This window comes from Podarcis filfolensis, assembly GCF_964270895.1.
Source record: "Podarcis filfolensis genome assembly, chromosome: 3".
Taxonomy (NCBI): Eukaryota; Metazoa; Chordata; class Lepidosauria; order Squamata; family Lacertidae; genus Podarcis; species Podarcis filfolensis.
The window spans coordinates 119,329,918-119,351,055 of record NC_139606.1 but is presented as its reverse complement, the minus strand read 5'-3'; the positions used below and the strand labels follow the sequence as shown (position 1 = coordinate 119,351,055).

The following is a 21,138-nucleotide window of genomic DNA, read 5'->3' as shown; positions in this document are numbered from 1 at the left end:
CGCTCCCCGCTGCACAAAGAGGACCAACATTTCCCTCAAACTTTCTTTCCTTATCTTTGCTAACCCCCTTGCCTCCTCCGTCAAGCAAAATCTCTCTGGCAGGAGCCAGCTTTAGATTTAATTAACTTTCCAGGGCAGGGCTTTGAACATGTAAGTACTCCATAAGCGCTAACTATGAAAATCGGCATGAGCGACCTGCTTGCGGGGAGGTGCTTGCTTAATTTGCTTGCTGATTAAACGTCCCTCGCGCCATCTGCTGCCCGGAAATAATTATGGAGGAAAGTTAAGACCTGTGACTTTGATCCCGGGAGGGGAGTAATCTAGAACAATGCACTCCTGGTAAACTCCTCCTTTATTTTAATCTGTCCATCCTGTGAGATGCACGATGCTAAAAAAATATTTGGATATGTGGGTTCTGCCCCCACCAAGCCGAGTTTGTCTAAAACATTTATATGCTGCCTTTCGATGTTGTAAAGGTCGTCCGTGCAGCTAAATGGCAGTCGAAAGAGTTTCTCCTAGCTTTGCTTCCTAAGATAACACACATTAGATAAGAGAAATCTTTCTTTAGTTTTCTAATAATTAGCCCACTAATTAATGTGGCTTGTTTGTTCAACTCCCTGAGCTGGGAGAGCAAATCCCTCTCCTTCTCTGAGCAGCTCTCGGCTGTTTGCAAATGCATTTGTGGCTTTTAATTAATATTGTGTGATGCATCTCTGGGGGGTTTCTCGTTCGAAGCCTTGGCTGCAAGAGCAAGAACTATCGCAACCAGAACGCCACTAGCATTCTTGTTTATTTTACTGATTTAGTTATTTATTTATATTTGTGTGCCACCCTTCATCTGCAGATCTCAGGGCGGTCCACAACTTAAAAATACTATATAAAAAAGCACAAAATACATGCTAAAAACACTCTTTTGTCTTCTCTTCAGATAGTTTCTTGGAGCAGCTTAATTGCCATCATCATAATTTTATTCATGCCCTGCCCATCTGACTGTGTTGCCCCAGTCACTCTGGGCAGCTTCCAACATAATAAAAACACAGCATCAAACATCAAAACCTTTGTTCTTCCTTCCTGCAATCCCAGTTTGGAGTGTTGCCCAGATGCAGAGACCTCTGTTTATAACAGTAGGGCCCTACCTGGGGCGAATAGAGGATAACCTTGCACACACATGGATTCTTCAGGGAGTTTGCATGCGTTTATTACTATTATTTAAATGAAGCATAAAATAACCTCAAATTAGAGGTTCCGGCTATGTCTTGGAGGCACCAACTAGAAACAGCAGGAGGGGAGAAAGTTGTGCTCAGGTCCTACTCACAGATTTCCCATTGAGTGTGTTGTAAGAGAATCCATGACCAGAGAGGGGATCCCGAAATAAATTTATGAACCCTGCTTGGTGTGCCTATTGCCTTTAACTGGCTGGCTGGCTCACCAATTGAAATTCTTATTTCAAGGGAACTTGGTTGGCCACTGTTAGAACAGGATGTTGGGCTAGATGGGCCACTGGCCTGATTCAGCAAGTTCTGTTTGCATTCTTACATAACCCTTTGGCTGACTCTGTGCAACAGAAGACGTAGCCTTTTGCTGTACAGTGGACGCTCGGGTTGTGAATGTGATCTGTGCAGGATGCATGTTCGCAACCCGCGGCATTCGCAACTCACAGCGGTGCATCTGTGCACGCGCGGGTTGCGATTCGGCGCTCATGCACAAAGCACAATTTAGCAGTTCTGCACATGCGAGACCCCCGAGACCCAGAAGTAACCCATTCCGGTACTTCCAGGTTTCGGCGGGTCCGTAACCCGAAAAAATGCAACCTGAAGCGTCTGTAACCCGAGGAATGACTGTATCTTCCTACACGCTGTAAGCCAGATTTCATGGGGCTCATCTCTTCCACGGATGCCTCTGAATATGTACCAACAACAACAGCGACAACAATTTATTATTTGTATCCCACCCATCTTGCTGGGTTTCCCCAGCCACTCTGGGTGGCTTCCAGCAAAGATTAAAAATACATTAAAATGTCACACATTTAATACTTCCCTAAACAGGGCTGCCTTCAGATGTCTTTTAAAAGTCTGGTAGTTGTTGTTCTCTTTGACATCTGGTGGGAGGGCGTTCCACAGGGCAGGTGCCACCACCGAGAAGGCCCTCTGCCTGGTTCCCTGTAGCTTTGCTTCTCGCAATGAGGGAACCTCCAGAAGGCCCTCGGCGCTGGACCTCAGTGTCCGGGCAGAACGATGGGGGTGGAGACGCTCCTTCAGGTATACTGGGCCGAGGCCATTTAGGGCTCCAGTTTTTGGAAGCCATGGGATGGGAGCATGCTATCGTCCTGCTTGCAGATTTCCCACAGGCATGTGGCTGGCCATTCTCGAGATAGGATGCTAGACTAGATGGACCACTGCCTTGATCCAGCAGGGCTGTTGTTCTGTTCTTGTGATGGGGAAAGCAGAGCTTTGAGTGCGCAGCAGCTTCTGCGCTGGGAAGAGAATCAGCGTTGGCCGCCCCGGCTGGCCCCATATTCTCTGAACTTGGCTTTGTGCAATTTGTTAATTTTCCATCCATCTGAATATTCTTTAGATCCATGACTCTGGAGATGGCGGGGGGCGTGTGGCAGAAAAACGGTCCTGTGTGTGTGTGTGTGTGTGTGTGTGTGTTGGGTGTGTGTGTGGTGTTTTTTGCCTGCCAGAGTCTGAAATGGAGAAATGGTCACATAATTGATGCAGAGACTAAGCCACTGTGCAGAGGATCCCGGACTGATAAGAGAGCTTAGATTTCAGCCTTTTCTGTGACACTACAGAAGCCCATGAGAAATCCAATTAACACTGCCTTTCAGCTGCTGCGGCGATGGCAGTGTATGAAGCCTCATGAAAGGTTTTTGAAACCAAAATGCCAGAAGGAGATTGTCTCTTACATTCCTTTAAAAAATGGTATTTGAGTTTCCACTGTTCTTCACAGGGTCAGCCCCACCGTTGCGGACCATCAGTCTGCTAGCTGAAGTTTTGTAGATCTGGGGGGCTGCTGCTCCCTGGCCACCTTTATTTTAAAAATACTAATTGCAAGTTTGGGTCCCTAGGGGTGTAGCCAATAGCTTGTCCAGTATTGGGAGCTATGTCTACAAGGCTCAGTGCCCTCCTGTCTTTTGACACAAGGGGGAGAACTGTGACTCAACAGTGGAGCATCTTCCTTGCATGCAGAACACCCCTGGTTCAGTCCCTGTGGTATCTCCAAGGAGCGCTAAGGCCTGAATCCCTGCAACCTGGTGCCCATCAGTGTGGATCAGTGGCTCCCAGAAAATCAGTGGTACCATCTCTGGAGGGGGGGCAGTATTTGGGAAAGTGGAGTTCGAGTTCTTCAAATTTTCAGGACTGGTTGTAAAAATTGGCAGGTTTGAGGGCTTGCAATGGGCTGCATGCAGGCAACATATCAGATCACATATGGAAATGTCCCCTTAGGCATGTGGGAATAGCCCTGCAGAACGAAACCACCCAAAGTGTCCGTGCTTTGCATTTCTCTCTCTTTTTTTATACATTTTTATTAATTTTTTAACATATCATTTCCAACAGTCATTTAACATACATTCTTATCTTATACAATATTTTAGACTTCCGTCAACTACTTCTGAAGATTTTCCATTCCTTATCACTTAATCTGCATTTCTTAATTTCTCTATTAATTTCTCTATTACTTTTAATTGTCCTTAACTCCTAATTTTCTTCATAGTCTTCCTTGCAATATTTCACCTAATCCTCCTTACAGAACTTCTTGCGGTCCTACTAATGTAATCTGTTTATTACAATTGCTTTTCAAATAGTTTAAATATTTACTCCAGTCCTCTAAGAGTCTCTGGTCCCGCAGGTTTCGAATCCTTCCTGTCAGTTTGTCTAATTCTGCATAGTCCATTAATTTCATTTGCCACTCTTCTTTCGTCGGTAATTCTTCTTGTTTCCATTTTTGTGCCCATAACAAAAGTGCCGTTGTTGCATATAAAAACAATTTACAATCCTGTCTGTTAATATCCTCCCCTACAGTGCCAAGTACCGTATTTTTCGCTCTATAGGACGCATTTCCCCCCTCCAAAAATGAAGGGGAAATGACTCTTTGTTATCTATTTGTTTTTTGTATTTTGTATTTTTATTCTTCTTTTTTCTTTTTTATGTATTTTTCTGTGTCTTCTTTTTTGTATCTTTTTCTTTCTATGTGACTTTTTTCTATTTTGTAAACTTATGTTTTTGTAAAATCTCAATAAATATCTTATAAACAAAGCAAAAAAAAAAATATGAAGGGGAAATGTGTGTGCGTCCTATGGAGCGAATCCAGGCTTCAGGAAGCTATCCACAAGCCTTCGGAGCGCGGTGGGAGTGCCCACTGGGCTCCCAAGGCTTGCGGATAGCAGCAAGCTCCGGGAGTGAAGGCGAGCTTGCGTACAACCTCGCCGCCGCTCCCGGACCCGTTCTGGGGACTGGGGTCGGGGGAAGCTTGGGTTTCCCCCGCCCCAGCCCCACAGCTAAAAATGAAGCCAAGAGAGCGAGTGGGGTCCATCCCACTTGCTCTCTTGGCTTCTGCCAAAGCCACGCGCAGCCTCTCCCGGCTGGAGAGGTTGTGCATGGCTAAAGAGGAAGCCAAGCTTCTTTGCTCTTTGGGGCTGGGGGGGGGAGAAACAATTTTTTTTCCTTTATTTCCCCCCCCCCCCAAAAAAAAACTAGGTGCGCCCTATGGTCCGGTGCGCCCTATGGAGCGAAAAATACGGTACTTTAAGGCATTGCTCCTGTGATTATTACTACGGTTGCTCTTGTTCCTGGCCTGTTGTTGCGCAAACCCTCCATCTTCCAGGCCAGACCTCCGTGCTGCTGCTGCTGCTGCTTCCCCCAACAATCCTTGATTTTCCTTCCTTTTTCTGCTGCTGCAGCAGAAGCCGCTGCCATCTCATTAGCCGGCTGCCTGTGCGGCTCGTGCAGGAGGCTGAGCAAAAGAGCCTGCTCAATCAAACGGAATTTGCCACGCCAGGCTGGGACAGCGGCTGCTGATGAGGCAGAAGCAGAGAGCCTTGGCTCCCAGGGAGAGGCTGAGAACCCAAAGCAGGCTGATAGAAGCTGCTGGAATGACAGGACAGGGAACCCTTTGCTCCTTCCGTTGTTCTATGCTGGGGGATGCACTGGACGCCTATCCTACAGCTGATGTGCATGTGTGAAGGGTTGTGTGTGTCCTTGTGCAGAGTTGTATCTCAAGCTTCCCAGGGCCCAAAGGATGCAGGGTGTCAGGCACCAGCTGTTTGTCAGCTCCTAGGCGTTTGTCTCTCTTCCAAACTATCAGTTGCTAATCCAGCGCAGGTTGGATTAATGTGGATCCTTAATTTATAAGGAACACATGCTCACATGCCCTGTTGCTTCAGACAAAGGTAAGGGATGCAGGTGGCGCTGTGGTCTAAACCACTGAGCCTCTTGGGCTTGCCAGTCAGAAGGATGGCAGTTTGCATTCCCGCAACAGGGTGAACTCCCATTGCTCTGTCCCAGCTCCTGCCAACCTAGCAGTTCGAAAGCACGCCAGTGCAAGTAGATAAATAGGTACCGCTGCGGCAGGAAGGTAAACGGTGTTTCCGTGCGATCTGGTTTCCGTCACTCTTCTAAAGCCATCTAGGATGATAGCTGGGACATGGGTGGCACTGTGGTCTAAACCACAGAGCCTATGGCTTGCCGATCAGAAGGTCGGCGGTTTGAATCCCCGCGACTGGGTGAGCTCCCGTTGCTCGGTCCCTGCTCCTGCCAACCTAGCAGTTCAAAAGCACATCAAAATGCAAGTAGATAAATAGGTACCACTCCGGCAGGAAGGTAAACGGCATTTCCGTGTGCTGCTCTGGTTCGCCAGAAGTGGCTTAGTCATGCTGGCCCCATGACCCAGAAGCTGTCTGTGGACAAACAGTGGCTTCCTCGGCCTGAAGCGAGATGAGCACTGCAACCCCATAGTCGCCTTTAACTGCACTTAACTTTCTGGGGTCCTTTTTTTTTTTGCTTCAGTCAAAGGCATGCATTTATAAAGGCAAAGCCGATCACGTGTCTGGTTTATCTCACTGCATCATTCAAATGTCTGCTTGCTAAAACGTTGCTTGCTGCTGCAATGGGAAGAGAACCAGGACTTGAACGATCAAGGGAGGCGCTGTGATTTGGTGGCAGCCCATATGCTTTTTGTGCAGAAGGTTCAGCGTTAAGCATCTCCTGTTTTTTGAAAAGTAGCAAGTAGATGATTGCCGGTGGGGAGGGAGCTTTCCTCTGTTCAAGAGAGCCAGTGTGGTGTAGTGGTTAAGAGCGGTAGACTCGTAATCTGGCGAACTGGGTTCGCTTCCCCGCTCCTCCACATGCAGCTGCTGGGTGACCTTGGGCCAGTCACACGTCTCTGAAGTCTCTCAGCCCCACTCACCTCACAGAGTGTTTGTTGTGGGGGAGGAAGGGAAAGGAGATTGTGAGCCGCTTTGAGACTCCTTCGGGTAGTGATAAAGCGGGATATCAAATCCAAACTCTTCTTCTTCTTCTTCTTCTTCTTCTTCTTCTTCTTCTTCTTCTTCTTCTTCTTCAAGCCTTTGGAGAATGGCTACCAGTCAGAGTAGACCAGCTTGCCTCGCCCTACCCCTCACCCCATGTCTTGGACTACAACTCCCATCATCCCTGACCATTGCCCTTGCTTGCCAGGGCTGATGGGATTTGCAGTCCCAAGCTTTTGGAGAACTTCAGGCTAGGGAAGGTGGAAATAGACAATGCTAGGGTAGGTGGCCAAATAGTCTGCCCAGGATAAAGCAACCGCCTTTGATTCTATGCCGGATTAGCTACCTTAAAAGGATATACCAAGAGCTCAGGCCACAAGTTTCAATATAAGGAATAATTCCTACTCGAGAGTTGAAAAGAAAAACGTGTATATTCTGCTAAGAATAACAATTTGAAGCTGATAGTAAATTTAAACACAACGTGTAAGTACGATAGTTTTAAGTAAATTTAAACACAACATGTGAGTACAATAGTTTTAAGGTAAAACGTTTAAGTACAGGAATAATGTAGTTTCAAATATGCAGTGATATAGTATAGAGGTACATGAAATACCAGTACACAACAATTATTTTATACAAGTCTCAATGGCAGTCAAAAGGAGTCCATATTATATAGAATCAGAATAAGGAATAAAGAATCAAATAGGGCCAAGAAGGAGTATCCGAAGTGTGAATCAGATGTACGACTCAGTAGTGGTGACCAGGACAGGGCCCTGTTTCGGAGTAAACGCCTTCTTCAGCTCGGTTTTTTGAGGACTATAAATCTGTTGGAAGTCTGTATCATTTAATTCTTTTATGTTTCTTTTTCGACATGCGTCTTAGATAATGGAATGCTCCCAAGTTTTCTTGCGTTTCTCTGAGCAAGGATTAGCTACCTTGGCAACTACCTAAATGCAGAGAAGGAGCTGCCAGCATCAGAACAAGGAATAATAATAATAATAATAAATTTTTATTTATACCCCACCCTTCCCAGTTCAGAAAAATGGGCTCAGGGCGGCTAACAACAAATTTAAAACACTTAATTGATGCAACAAAAAACAGCTTAAAATACAGGATAAAACGTGAATAATAAGGAAGAGCCCTGGGCCAACATCTTCAAAAAGTTATTCACTGCAGTCCCAAGGTTTCTTTCCTTGTGAGTTGCTACCAGTTATGACTCCATTAATGTACATGTGAAGTTAAGATTTATTTTCTTGCCCCACTTTGCAACACTTTACACTTACTTACACAGAACCACACTTGCCATTTTATTGCCCGGTTCAGAGGCAGCCTTTTGGAGCTCCTCGCAATCCGTTTCTACCGCCCCGAACGATTTTGTAGCACCAGCAAATTTGGACACCACCCTGACTCCGGGTCATTTAAGAAAAAGTTGAAAAGCGCAGTCACCCCACTCCTGAGGGCTTGAAAAACGTAGATTGGCAAAGCAGGTTTTGGCAGGCTCAGATCTGGGGTGAGGGAGAAAGGGCTGTTTCCATGAAAGACGCACCCCTTTGCGGGCGGTGGGGGTCTCCCTGGGCAGCCGCTGAGGCTATGCCAACCTTCTCCAAAGGAGCTTGTCTCTTGCCAGGGCTAATTTAGGACTTAAAGAGCAAGCAAGGTGAGTCTCCTTTCCACGGGCTTTCGGAATAAGCGAGGGAAAGGGTTAGTGGATGCAAGCTGTGTCTCGAATGAAGCCGTATCTTGAGCAAACAGATGGCTCTTAAAAGCCAGAATGGCCCTTTCAAGTTGAGAGAGGGCTTGGATGCTTGGAATTTGGAGTTTAGCTTTTTTTTCCTTGCCCCACTCCTTTTCAAGATAATTTGGCAAGGCATCCCCTCTGAGTTGGCCTGGCTCTGGGCCAGCGTAAAAAGACAAACTGGTCTGGAGCCTCAACCCAGGGCAGAGTTTGTTTTTCGGGAGGCCATGCTTTACAGGACTGAGCACTCCTTAGGGATATCTCCCCTTCTCTCTTTCGTAGTGGGCTGGTCTAAGCAAATGGCTCATCACATGCTGGTAGACTCTTGGACTGTACCATGACAAACTTTGGGGCAGGGGGTGGGGGCTACAGGAGTGAATGCTGCCTTGTACTATAAACAAAAGACATTATCATGGCACACAGTTGTCCAAGAGAAACATTCCAGTCAAGGGATTGGGGGGAGGGGGGAGAGATTTGATCCAATGGTGAGCTTAAGTAATTCACACTTAATGAAATAACCCATGTGAACTGCCATGAGACCTGTGGCTATAGGGTGGTATACAGTGGTACCACGGGTTACATACGCTTCAGGTTACAGACTCCGCTAACCCAGAAATAGTACCTTGGGTTAAGAACTTTGCTTCAGGATGAGAACAGAAATCGTGCTCCGGTGGCGTGGCGGCAGCGGGAGGCCCCATTAGCTAAAGTGGCACTTCAGGTTAAGAACAGTTTCAGGTTAAGAATGGACCTCCGGAACGAATTAAGTACTTAACCCGAGGTACCACTCTATACAAATTTAAACAACTACTGAAACAAAGCCATCTTGCAAATTTTGCGCTTCTCCGGATTTTGCGATTCAGTTCTCCAGCCCAAGTAATGTGTACCGAAAATGCGTATAATGTGCATTCACATGCATATTAGTGGAAGTTATGTGGGAAAATGCAATACAATGGGGGGAACGCCCTGCAAAAATTTGTACAACAGGCAAAACTGCATATCAAGATGTGCATATTAGCATGAATTTTCACGAGCACTTAAAAACAAAACACATTCACAAACTGATGCGGAAATGCGGAGAACTGCTCTTAAGACAGGAAAAATGAGAAACTGAAACTGATAAATCCACCCACCCCGTTCTACGCTCAGAGCTTAAATTTCAGTGTTTAAGGGAGCTTTTCCATGCAGATTCAGGCCCGCACTTCCGCACCTGAAGTGGTGCAGTCCAGAAACAGCTTTACCAGGTGACGATGAACTGTTGTGTGGTGTAGTGGTTAAGAGCGGTAGTCTCGTAATCTGGGGAACCGGGTTCGCATCTCCGCTCCTCCACATGCAGCTGCTGGGTGACTGTGATGGGATGATGAGCTGCTTGTGCGTGAAGTTCCTAGTCCCTCAGTGTTTGGCTAAGTCCACAAACCACTGTCTGTAACGGAGCTCCATAAGCATGGCTCCGTCAGTCGCTGGCAGAATCCGACAGTGGGCGTTTACGGAATTTCTTCCAGCATAAAAGCTCCTTAACGGAAACACGCCTTCTGGACTCTCTGCGTGACAGTTTCCGGCGAGGAGTGGGTGTCCCTATAGGAGGTCCTGAAACCTCCCCACTGTTCTCGCTGGAATTGTCTCTGAGCCATCCTTCCGACTCACTTTCCCTTGGAGCTCTTTCTCTCCCCCTGCTGGTTCCCTCCTCCGCTGATAAGTCTCTCCCAACCTCTGGGAGCCCTTGCACCACCGGTTCTTCCGATGACAGTTCCCTGACAGTGACCTTGGGCCAGTCACACTTCTTTGAAGTCTCTCAGCCCCACTCACCTCACAGAGTGTTTGTTGTGGGGAAGGAAGGGGAAGGAGAATTTGAGCCGCTTTGAGACTCCTTAAAGGGAGTGAAAGGCGGGATATCAAGTCCAAACTCTTCGTCTTCTTCTTCTTGTTTTTAATCTGTGCCCAAGACTCGTGAGCCTTTCCTTTTGCAAAAGATAATTGTGCTGCCGCAGTACAGGCAATTCTGATATTAAGTACGTCCGAATGACATGTGATTGCTTGCACAGAGCCGAGGCTGGAAGTAGCGCCAAAACATCACATAAAGGGGCAGAGCAGAGTGGGCTTATGTATGCAGGGAACCCCCAAACAAAACGAGAATTGTCCATATATAAAGCAGCTCTCTTTTAAATCGGAACCAGTGAAGGCGGTGAAGGTCCTGTGTGAGTGTCTGGAGGCGCTTGGAGGATGGATGGCAGCCAATGGAATGCGGTTGAATCCTGACAAGACAGAAGTACTGTTTTGGGGGGATGGGGTGGGTGGGTGTGGAGGACTCCATAGTCCTGAATGGGGTAACTGTGCCCCGGAAGGACCAGGTGTGCAGCCTGGGGGTCGTTTTTGACTCACAGCTGTCCATGGAGGCGCAGGTCAATTCTGTGTCCAGGGCAGCTGTTTACCAGCTCCATCTGGTACGCAGGATGAGACCCTCCCTGCCCGCGGACTGTCTCGCCAGAGTGGTGCATGCTCTGGTTATCTCCCGCTTGGACTACTGCAATGTGCTCTACGTGGGGCTACCTTTGAAGGTGACTTGGAAACTGCAATTAATCCAGAATGCAGCAACTAGACTGGTGAATGGAGGCGGCCTCCGAGACCATACAACACCGGTCCTGAAAGATCTTCATTGGCTCCCAGTATGTTTTTGAGCACAATTCAAAGTACTGGTGCCGAGCTTGAAAGCCCTAAATGGCCTCAGCCCAGCCCAGCGCCGAGGGCCTTCTGGCAGTTCTCTCGCTGCAAGAAGTGAGGTTACAGGGAACCAGGCAGAGGGCCTTCTCGGTGGTGGCGCCTGCCCTGTGGAACGCCCTCCCATCAGATGTCAAGGCAATAAGCAACTATTTTACTTTTAAAAGACAATGAAGGCGGCCCTGTTTAGGGAAGTTTTTAATGTCTGATGCTGTATTGTTTTTAATATTTTGTTGGAAGCTGCCCCGAGTGGCTGGGGAAACCCAGCCAGATGAGTGGGGTATAAATATTAAAGTATTATTATTATATTTTTATACCTTCCGTTAAGTTGCATATTGCTGCTTGAAGAGCAGCAGCGCAGGAAACATGCCTTGCGCTTTTGGGAGGGGGAGCTTCCGAGCCCTGCGTCAGCTCACTGCTTTTTCCGTTCTCCTTCAGGGCATCGCCCAAGCTACCTTCATCGGCCACGACTGGGGCGGTGTCACGGTGTGGCACATGGCTCTTCTTTACCCAGAGCGAGTCAGGTGAGTTGAATTAGCATTTGTGCAGCATTTTTAATTCTAAGGGAAATCAACATATTTAGCGGTTCCTCTCAACCTCCACCATGCACACAACTTAAGAGAAAAAAACAACTCAGCACTGGGAAGGTAAGGGCCGCAGCTCAGCAGGGAAGCCTCTGCCTTGCAAGCAGAAGGTCTTGGGTTCGGTCCCCAGTGGCACTTCCATGTAGGGCTGGAAGACTCCTGCCTAGAATCCTGGAGAGCTGCTGGTGGTCAGTGTGGACAGTCCCGAGCTTGATGGACCAATGGGGTGAGGAAGCTTCCTGTGTCTGATGGCCTGGGACTCGGACTCGGAACCGGAGGAGTCTCGGTCCACACCGAATCCTCTGCCTCAGGCGGCATCTGAACCAAGTCTGGGGCCTGATCCTGAAGAGCCCCAGACTGCACAGGTTCCCCTGCAACAAGCAGCAGCTGGGCCAAGTCAGGGGCCTGAGCCTGCCCTGGCTCCAGATGCGGGGATGACCTCCTTGCCTCCAGCTGGGCCATCACTTACAGCTGCTCCACTACCGGCTGGGTCAGGGGAGGCTGAGGCGGCCTCTGGGTCTAGTAACCCACCGATGTCTCCCGAGCTGCAGAGACTGAGGTCTGAGAGAAGGAGAGACCTGAGTACTCGCAGGAGGAGTGCTTGTCTTTGGGTGAGACAGGGAGGTGAGTCGCCAGGGGATCAGGACCGGCCGTTACAGAGATAAAAGGCTGTCGGACCCTGCCCCAGGTTGCGGGAGCAACATTGCTGCTTGATGGAACCTGCCTGTTACCATGTGCCTGACCTAGCCTGGTTTCCTGCCTTGGCCCTGTTGGACTGACTCCTCGTGGAATCCTTGGATTCAGGACCGGACCTGGACCGCGTTGCTCGGGTTAACCCCCAGGCCCAGCACAATGTGTTCCTAACAAAATAGCATTAGTATCTTGAACTTACCTGGGCAGTGGTGTTAGCAAATGATTCCCAGGGTGCTTTGTGCAAACCTCTGTGCTTTGCTCAGAATAAACATGTAAAGTAGGGCAACCTGGCCTTATTTATTTATTTATTTATACATACCCCGCCCATCTGGCTGGGTTTCCCCCTGCCTCTTCGTGCGGCTCCCAACAGAATTAAAAGCACGATAAAACACCAAACATTAAAAACTTCCCGATGCAGGGCTGCCTTCAGATGTCTTCTAAATGTCAGGTAGTTGTTTATTTCCTTGACATCTGACGGGAGGGCGTTCCACAGGGCGGGCGCCACTACCGAGAAGGCCCTCTGCCTGGTTCCCTGTAACCTCACTTCTCGCAGGGAGGGAACTGCCAGAAGGCCCTCGGAGCTGGACCTCAGTGTCCGGGCTGAACGATGGGGGTGGAAACGCTCCTTCAGGTATACTGGGAAAAGGCCATTTAGGGCTTTCAAGGTCAGCACCAACACTTTGAATTGTCCTCCGAAACGTACTAGAAGCCAATATAGATCCTATGGGACTGATGTTATATGGTCTGGCGGTTGCTTCCAGTCACCAGTCTGGCAGCCGCATTCTGGGCTGGTTGTAGTTTGACTTGTTATGCTTGTGACCAATCCTTGATGCATCAAGCCAAAGCTTTGTGTTCAAAATGAAGAGCAGGGTTATTAATGAGCAAACGCCTAGATTTGATTTCATTGGAACTGAGAGAAGATGGCGTCTGCCAGCAGAGATACGACTTTTGGATTGATTCGGCACAAACACCAGCGTGTGAGGAGATACTTCAACAACAGAGGAGAATCATACACATAAAATCCACACAGAAACACGTCATTGCTTACTTCAACTCGCTCGTGGAAACAACTCAGAGGCCATGAAAGAAGGAAGGTTAACAACAGGAAGATTTAAAGGAACTATTGGAAAGACTATCCAAGGCAGCAGAGATATGAGATGATCAGAGCCCCAACCGAACTTGAAGCATGGGAAGTCCCAACAAAAAAGTTATAATTCAGGCAGAATATTTGGACTATTTGACACGTATTTGTATAATTTGGAACATTTAATGTGGTGATTGGATTGGATTGTTAAAATGGGAAACTTAATAAAAATGATTTTAAAAAAAGAAGATAAAGGGGAGCAAATAAAAAATCAAGAGCAGAGTTTCTTGGCCAGAGCAGTGATCTGTCTCACTTGGGAGGGGTCGTAACTAAATTTATTTAAAATGTTTAAGATGCCGGAAGACTGTTGCTTTTTTGCAGCCACAGACTAACACTGCCCTCTGGCTTCTTGCTGTGATGTTTCAGGGCAGTGGCTGGGCTGAATACTCCCTACAAGCCTTCAGATCCCACAGTGGATGTAATGAAAAGTATTGAATCCATACCTGTCTTTGATTATCAGCTCTACTTCCAGGAGCCAGTAAGTATCATAAGATCAAGATTGTAGAGTTGAAAAGGGTCATCTAGTCCAACCCCCTGCAAGGAAGTGTAAGAGTATGGAAGTTGGTGACGTGTACCGTGTTGGTGTCCAGCTGAGGCTGTACCAGAATCTAGACTTGGGGTAGGTATTCTGTTTTTAATCCAAGGTGTCTGCTGTTCATCTTTGGAACTGGACCCTGAACTGGACCATATGGAGGATCCTGGTCTGTAGTGGACCACACGAGGGCAGAAGGCCAGTCCAATCTAGAGGCTTCGCTGCGTTGACAAATCACAGGAGCTGAGGTTGCACTCCTATCCATGCCTACCTGAAGAGGGCTCTGAGACCTGAGCATGCAGAGGCTCCATTCACACATCGTGCTACACACTAAACCATGGTTTGGTGTTCATTTTCTGCTCTTCACTAAACCATGGTTTGGTTTCTTTTTTTGCTGTTCACTAAACCATGGTTTGGTGTTCATTTTCTGCTCTTCGCTAAACCATGGTTTGGTTTCATTTTTTGCTGTTCACTAAACCATGGTTTGCCGTTCATTTTCTGCTGATCGCTAAACCATGGTTTAGTGTGACACTGCAATTGTGTTGGCTCTCAAGGAGGAGGAGGAGTTTGCAGCCGTTTTGCTCCTCTCCAGGCCTGTAAGGTCAGTTCAGGGCAGCCACTAACCCAGGTTTGGCTTAGTGTGCCATCCGAACCTGTGATCGCAGTTGAGGTTTTCGGATAGCTTAGTTGGTTGGAACGTGGTACTGATAATGCCAAGGGCACAAGTTCGATTCCCTTATGGGACAACTGCATATTCCTGCATTGCAGGGGTTGGACTAGATGATCCCCAGAGTCCCTTCCAGCTCTACAGTTCTGTGGTTCTATTACATCCTAAGCCAACGTGCGCAGACCTAAAAAGTCTACAGAAAAGCAAAGTGGGCAGACTCCTCTCTGGCACCTCTTTTAGGCTGCGAGACTCCCAGCTCAGACCTGGGAGCCAGAGTGTTGATTCCTCTTTTCCACCCTGGAAGATATGGAGCACAGACAGTTTGGGCTTCAGCTGCTATCAGTTTCCTGCATTTAGTGTGCTCAGGGCGATGCAATGGTTCAAAGGAAGCAAAACTCTTGTGCAAGCCCAAATTGTAGCTCTTGGTTCCGTGTTTGCCATTTGTTTTGTCGCCTTTGATCTTGGGAGTTTTATCACGCTTTTCTTGTGCCCTGCCATGAGTTGATTGCTTATGAATAGTCTTAGGGATGAGTTTTTTTGATTGCAGATTGTTTCAGGCCTGCAAGAATACGTTACGATATGATAATCTTTATTGTCATTGTCCCATACAGAACAATGAAATTGAAAATAATCTACATCAAGACATTCAAAATCCAACAAGCCTGCTATCCCAGCCTGGTTAGCCCCCTAAATCTCTGATACCCCATAATTAAATACAATATACTCCCATAGAGACTCCTTACACTGCGTTTACAATGCGTTAAAATCACATTTGGATAGAAACTGTTTCTCAGGTGGCTAGTCCTAGTCTTTATAACTCTGTACCTTCTTCCAGAAGGCAGAAGCTGAAAGAGATCATTTCCGGGGTGCGCACTATCCTGCGCTATCTCTGCAGCTTTCTTATGGCACCTGGAAGCGTAGATTTGATCCAAGGTGGGAAGAGTGCACCCAATTATTCTCTCCGCAGTCTTTACAATCCTGGACAGCATTGTTTTTTTCCCTGACCGTGCAGCTCCCAAACCACACACAGAGACCATAAGTTAATACACTCTCAACAGTACAATGGTAAAATGCCATCAACAGGTCCTTTGAGAGATTATTTTCCTGGAGGATTCTCAGAAAATATAACCTTTGCTGAATGCCCTCCGTTCAGTCTTTTCCGCATGATGTGATGTTGCATGCTGGGACACAGAAGCAAAGGGAGGGACCTCAGATAGCAGCTCCTGTCTAATATTCAAGGGGAGGGAGTTCCAAAGTTTTAATGCCACTAACACTAAAAGCCCAAATCCCGCATTGTGTGGAATGGGCGTCCTGATAGGACGGTTTCTGCAGCAGGCCCCCCACTGGGTATCTAAGGGAGTGAGATGATCTCTCAGAAACCAAGATAGTCTTCCTAGCACGACCCAGAACTCCAAGTCCATTTTTAACGCTGAGAAGAGGAATAAAGGAAAAATTCGTAGTCTTTGTATTAGCAAGGTTGGAAGCGAATTTGAGAGAGAGAAGGCTCTCTGTAGAGCAGCCTTTGCAAAGCTGGTGCCCCCCGCCAAAAAAAATGATTTGGACTACAGCTCCCATCAGCCCCTGCCAGCATGTGCTCTCCCTACTGAACTACTTCCCTCCCACCCTCAGTCGGCCCTCTGACCACTAGGCATCCTGTTTTGCAACCTTCGAGTTTTCCTAAGGCTTTTTTTCTTTATGTGAGGTTTTGGTTTTGTGTTGGCTCTGGAGCGAAAGATTTGTTTTGGCCTCAGAACCCGCTGCGATAAACTATTCCCTTGCCAGAAAAGATCTATTTCTCACATCTGTGGCAAGCTGCAGTTTTGCCTTCGCCAGCTTGAAGCAGCCGGCCCTGATTCTGGTTGGAAGGGCTGAGCCCGTGCTGGCAGCTTCTGGGGAAAAGCTTCACTGAGTGGGAAGAAGAAGTCCTAAGTTTTTTTCACATTGGACTGAGTTCAGCCTCTGCCTTCTCTCCTCTCCTCTGTGTGTGTGTTTGGAGGCAGGGTGAGGGAGGCAACCCAGCTGGAAGTGATTTCTGGGCGCCCGAAGTGCATTTCCTTGTCGTCGCCCTGCTTCGCTCGCAGTTTTGATTAAAGGGATGAATTATTGAAATCGCCCAATTGCCGCTCAAGGTTATTGCTTTCCAGGGTTGTTTTAGCTGGCGTTTATTATGCAAATGCTCTCCTTCTCCCCCAAATTGTCCTCTTCCCTAACTCTTTGCACTGATTTTGTGTGTGTGTGTGTGTTCACGCATGCGCACTCAGTTTTGCACCCTTAGGAAAGTTTGCATCCGTGGGAAGCAGGTGTTTCTTTTTTTTTCTTTTTTATAAAAAAATTATTCATTTTTCTTTTTCATTCATTACATACATCTCAGATTCTTAACATTTACTATGTATTCCTCCCTCCCTCCCCTCCTAGGCTTCCCCCAACTTCCGCTTCTGGTTTGTTTCTCCTTTCACCCACTTTGCTACCTCCAAACAGAAAAAGTAAGGTCCGTATAGTTAAAGCTATGGTTTTCCCAGTAGTAATGTATGGAAGTGAGAGCTGGACCATAAAGAAGGCTGATCGCCGAAGAACTGATGCTTTTGAATTATGGTGCTGGAGGAGACTCTTGAGAGTCCCATGGACTGCAAGAAGATCAAATGTATCCATTCTGAAGGAAATCAGCCCTGAGTGCTCCCTGGAAGGACAGATCCTGAAGCTGAGGCTCCAAGACTTTGGCCACCTCATGAGAAGAGAAGACTCCCTGGAAAAGACCCTGATGTTGGGAAAGATGGAGGGCACAAGGAGAATGGGACGACGGAGGACGAGATGATGGGACAGTGTTCTCGAAGCTACAAACATGAGTTTGACCAAACTGCGGGAGGCAGTGGAAGACAGGAGTGCCTGGCGTGCTCTGGTCCAGGGGGTCACGAAGAGGCGGACACTACTAAACAACAACAACAAAGCCAAAATAGAGAAGCAATTCCTTCTCCTATAGCAGCGGCTTTGGTCTCAGTGCAGAGCAAGCAGGTTTCTGTGTCTCAGCTTCCAGTCTGCTTCCAGATCAGCTCACACCCCAAAACTCAGGCTCTTGTTCTCTCACCTCAAAGCTAAGTAAGCGGGATGTTGGAAAGCTCCCCCCCCCCCCCAATTTGCCTGGAGGGCCCCATCTCTTAGTGATAGCTCTTTCCACCTAGTTCATTCTTTTGGGGATGCTGACGAGGAGACTCAAGCAGGCAGCTAAGGTTGTTCTCTTACGAAGAAGCTTGTCTGAGAAGCAACCTCCTCTCTTAGATGCCACTACACCCAGGGTGTAGGACCCCAAGAATGGGAAGGCACTCGGGGCATCATCCAGACTGACCCCGCCCCCCACATCCACAACATCAATAATAATAAATATCGCCACTTGCTCTGGATGGGGGTACTAGAGAAAAATCCTGCCTAGTTCACCATCTTTTTTCCCTTAGTGTCCAGCTAGATATGTACATACAGTGGTACCTCAGGTTACAGATGCTTCAGATTACTGACGCTTCAGGTTACAGACTCCGCTAACCCAGAAATAGTACCTTGGGTTAAGAACTTTGCTTCAGATGAGAACAGAAATCATGTGGCAGCGGCGCGGCGGCAGCAGAAGGCCCCATTAGCTAAAGTGGTGCTTCAGGTTAAGAACAGTTTCAGGTTAAGAACAGACCTCCAGAACAAATCAAGTTCTTAACCCGAGATACCACTGTACATATATAATCGGCCTGTCGCTCAATATCCAAGAAACCAAAGTGCTGCACCAACAAGCACCAAACAACTCCTCCGCGGTGCCACAAATCCAACTTAATGGTGTAACGTTGGAAAATGTCGATCATTTTTCCTACCTAGGCAGTTATCTTTCCACAAGGGCCAACACTGATGCTGAAATCCAGCATCGCCTGAGCTCTGTGAGTGCAGCTTTCTCCCTATTGAAGCACAGAGCATTTGAGAACCAGGACATTCACACGGAAACCAAAATGCTTGTTTACAAAGCTACTGTACTACACAACTATGCTTGTGAAACATGGACCACTTATAAACGCCATCTCCAACTCCTCGAAAGATTCCATCAATGGTGTCCTCAAAAATTTTTACACATCACTTGGGAAGGCAGGCAAACTTAATGGCAGTGTACTAGAAGAAGCAAAGACCCCCAGTGTCGAAGCAATGATTCTTCAACATCAATTTCATTGGACTGATCGTGTTGTTTGGATGCCTGATTATCATCTTCTGAAGCAACGACTCTATTCCTACCTTAAGAATGGAAAGTGAAATACTGGTGGACAGCAAAAGAGGTTTAAAGCCTCTCTCAAGGCAAAACTTTAAAAATGTAGCATAAACACCAACAACTGGGAAACACTGGCCTGTGAGCACTCCAGTTGGAGAATTATTGTTGTTGTTTAGTCGTTTAGTCGTGTCCGACTCTTCGTGACCCCATGGACCAGAGCATGCCAGGCACTCCTGTCTTCCACTGCCTCCCGCAGTTGGAGAATACCTTCTACCAAAGGCGTCATTAACTTTGAAGAAACACAAACTCACAATGAAAGGGAGAAACATGCTAAGAGGAAGGCACATTTGACGAACCCTCACCATGATCTACTCCCACCTAGAAACATACATCCCCACTGTGGAAGGACGTGTGGATCCAGAATTGGCCTCCACAGTCACTTACAGACTCACTGTTAAAACTGTATTCATGGGAGACAATATTACTCGGCTACGAGGGATCGCCAAAGTAGAAAAAAAGACATACATAATTTTATCTGTATGCCACCTTTCTATAGTTAAAACCTTGCTCAAGGCAGGTTGTTGTTGTTGTTGTTTAGTCGTTTAGTCGTGTCCGACTCTTCGTGACCCCCTGGACCAGAGCACGCCAGGCACTCCTGTCTTCCACTGCCTCCCGCACTTTGGTCAAACACATGTTCGTAGCTTCGAGAACACTGTCCCACCATCTCGTCCTCTGTCGTCCCCTTCTCCTTGTGCCCTCCATCTTTCCCAACATCAGGGTCTTTTCCAGGGCGTCTTCTCTTCTCATGAGGTGGTCAAAGTCTTGGAGCCTCAGCTTCAGGATCTGTCCTTCCAGTGAGCACTCAGGGCAGGTTACAACATGAAAACCCCCCACACATTTACAAACCTAGCAAAATTAGTCATAAACAATAAATACAACGCAGGAACGGACTGGATGGACCCCCTTCGCCCTAATAAAAGCAGGGCTCCTTTTCCACAGTTTTGCTCCCCAGCATGCCTGCAGTGGGGCAAGTAATCTTGGCTCATCTGGCCAGCATTGAGGGAAGAAAAATCTCCTGGGCTGGCAAGTGTGTGTCTCAAGAAGCAAAGCTGGTAGATCTGGCCACGGCCATGAAGAATTCTTTCCTGCTCCCCGGTGCCCATCCAAGCTCTATATGGCCAGCAATCCCACCTCATCAGCAGTTTGGCTTGTGGGGTTGGGAAGAATTAGTGCTGAGGCTGGGCTCTGAATCACAGCTGGGCTAGTCTACAGCAGTAATCCAATTTAGCTTTGCAAGGAAAGAACCCATCATTCACCGAGAACAGAGAGTGGATGACAATCCAGCCGCATTCAGGCAATTGGAAATTGGAGCCGACTGGCGCTGTCAACCCAGAGTGATGAGGGGCTATAAAATCTGCTCCTGGCACCATCTGACTTTTATTGATTTCCTGGTTATCTCAAATGTCAGGAGGGTGCTTTGTGTGTGTGTGTCCCCCCTTTTTCCTTTCAGTGTTGTCATTAACCAGTTCTTTAAAAGCAAACTGCATTAAACCGACTTTAATCCTTTCTTTAACATGTTCGGTAGATAAAGGGAACACTCTGAATGTAAAATACCTGGATCTTCAGCAAGGTGTCTTGTACAGAATGCTGCTGTTGGTTCAGTCTGAGGTCTCTGGGCCAGGAGCTCAGTCTGTTTCGAACAGCACACGCAAAGAAGCACAGGGGCAGAATTTGCAGACCTTTGCAGGGCTGCCGGATCTCTGGAAACTTGGGGTCTGAGAGCCCAGGGGTGGCAACTGAGCCTAAGACTGTAAGAAGAGCCTGCTGCATCATGCCAGTGGTCCATCTATTCCTGCATCCTGTTCTCACAGTGTCCACCCGGATGACTCCATGGGAAACTAGCAAGCAGGATTTGAGCACGAGAACCTTCTCCCCTCCGGCGGTTTCCAGCAACTGAGATTCAGAGGCATCCTTGCCTCGGGCAATGGAGGCAGAGCAGAGCCATCCTGGCCAGGAGCTGGGCTTTTTTTCCAGCAGGAACTCAGTTCTGGCACCTTTCAGGCCGGCGCCATTGCCATTTTAAGAGAACAAGGGTTCATGGTGCGTTCCAGCACCTCTTTTTATAGAAAAGTAGCACTGGCTAGGAGCCTCTCCTCCACAGTCTTCTCTTATCCTCTTGTAGAGCCATTTATTTATTTATCTTGATTACCATATTTTTCGCTCCATAAGACGCACCTAGTTTTTAGAGGAGGAAAGCAAGAAAAAAAATATTCCGAACGAAACAGTGGATGTATGATTTTTGTGGTTCATGCTGTGGCCACAGACATGTGATTTGACGGTGAGTTTGAGGTAACCCAATGCAAAAATCCTGAGG

The 21,138-nt window shown here is 47.5% G+C and overlaps 1 protein-coding gene across 1 annotated transcript in view; it reads left to right on the top strand.

Annotated features, from left to right (window-relative positions):
- The window catches only part of EPHX2 (epoxide hydrolase 2), a 102,263-nt gene that overhangs the window by 53,572 nt on the left and 27,553 nt on the right, over positions 1-21,138 (top strand). Inside the window, exons 11-12 of the mRNA XM_083605234.1 lie at positions 11,355-11,440; positions 13,704-13,815. Of these exons, the coding sequence (XP_083461360.1) occupies positions 11,355-11,440; positions 13,704-13,815 (198 nt within the window). The remainder of the gene's footprint in view (positions 1-11,354; positions 11,441-13,703; positions 13,816-21,138) is intronic.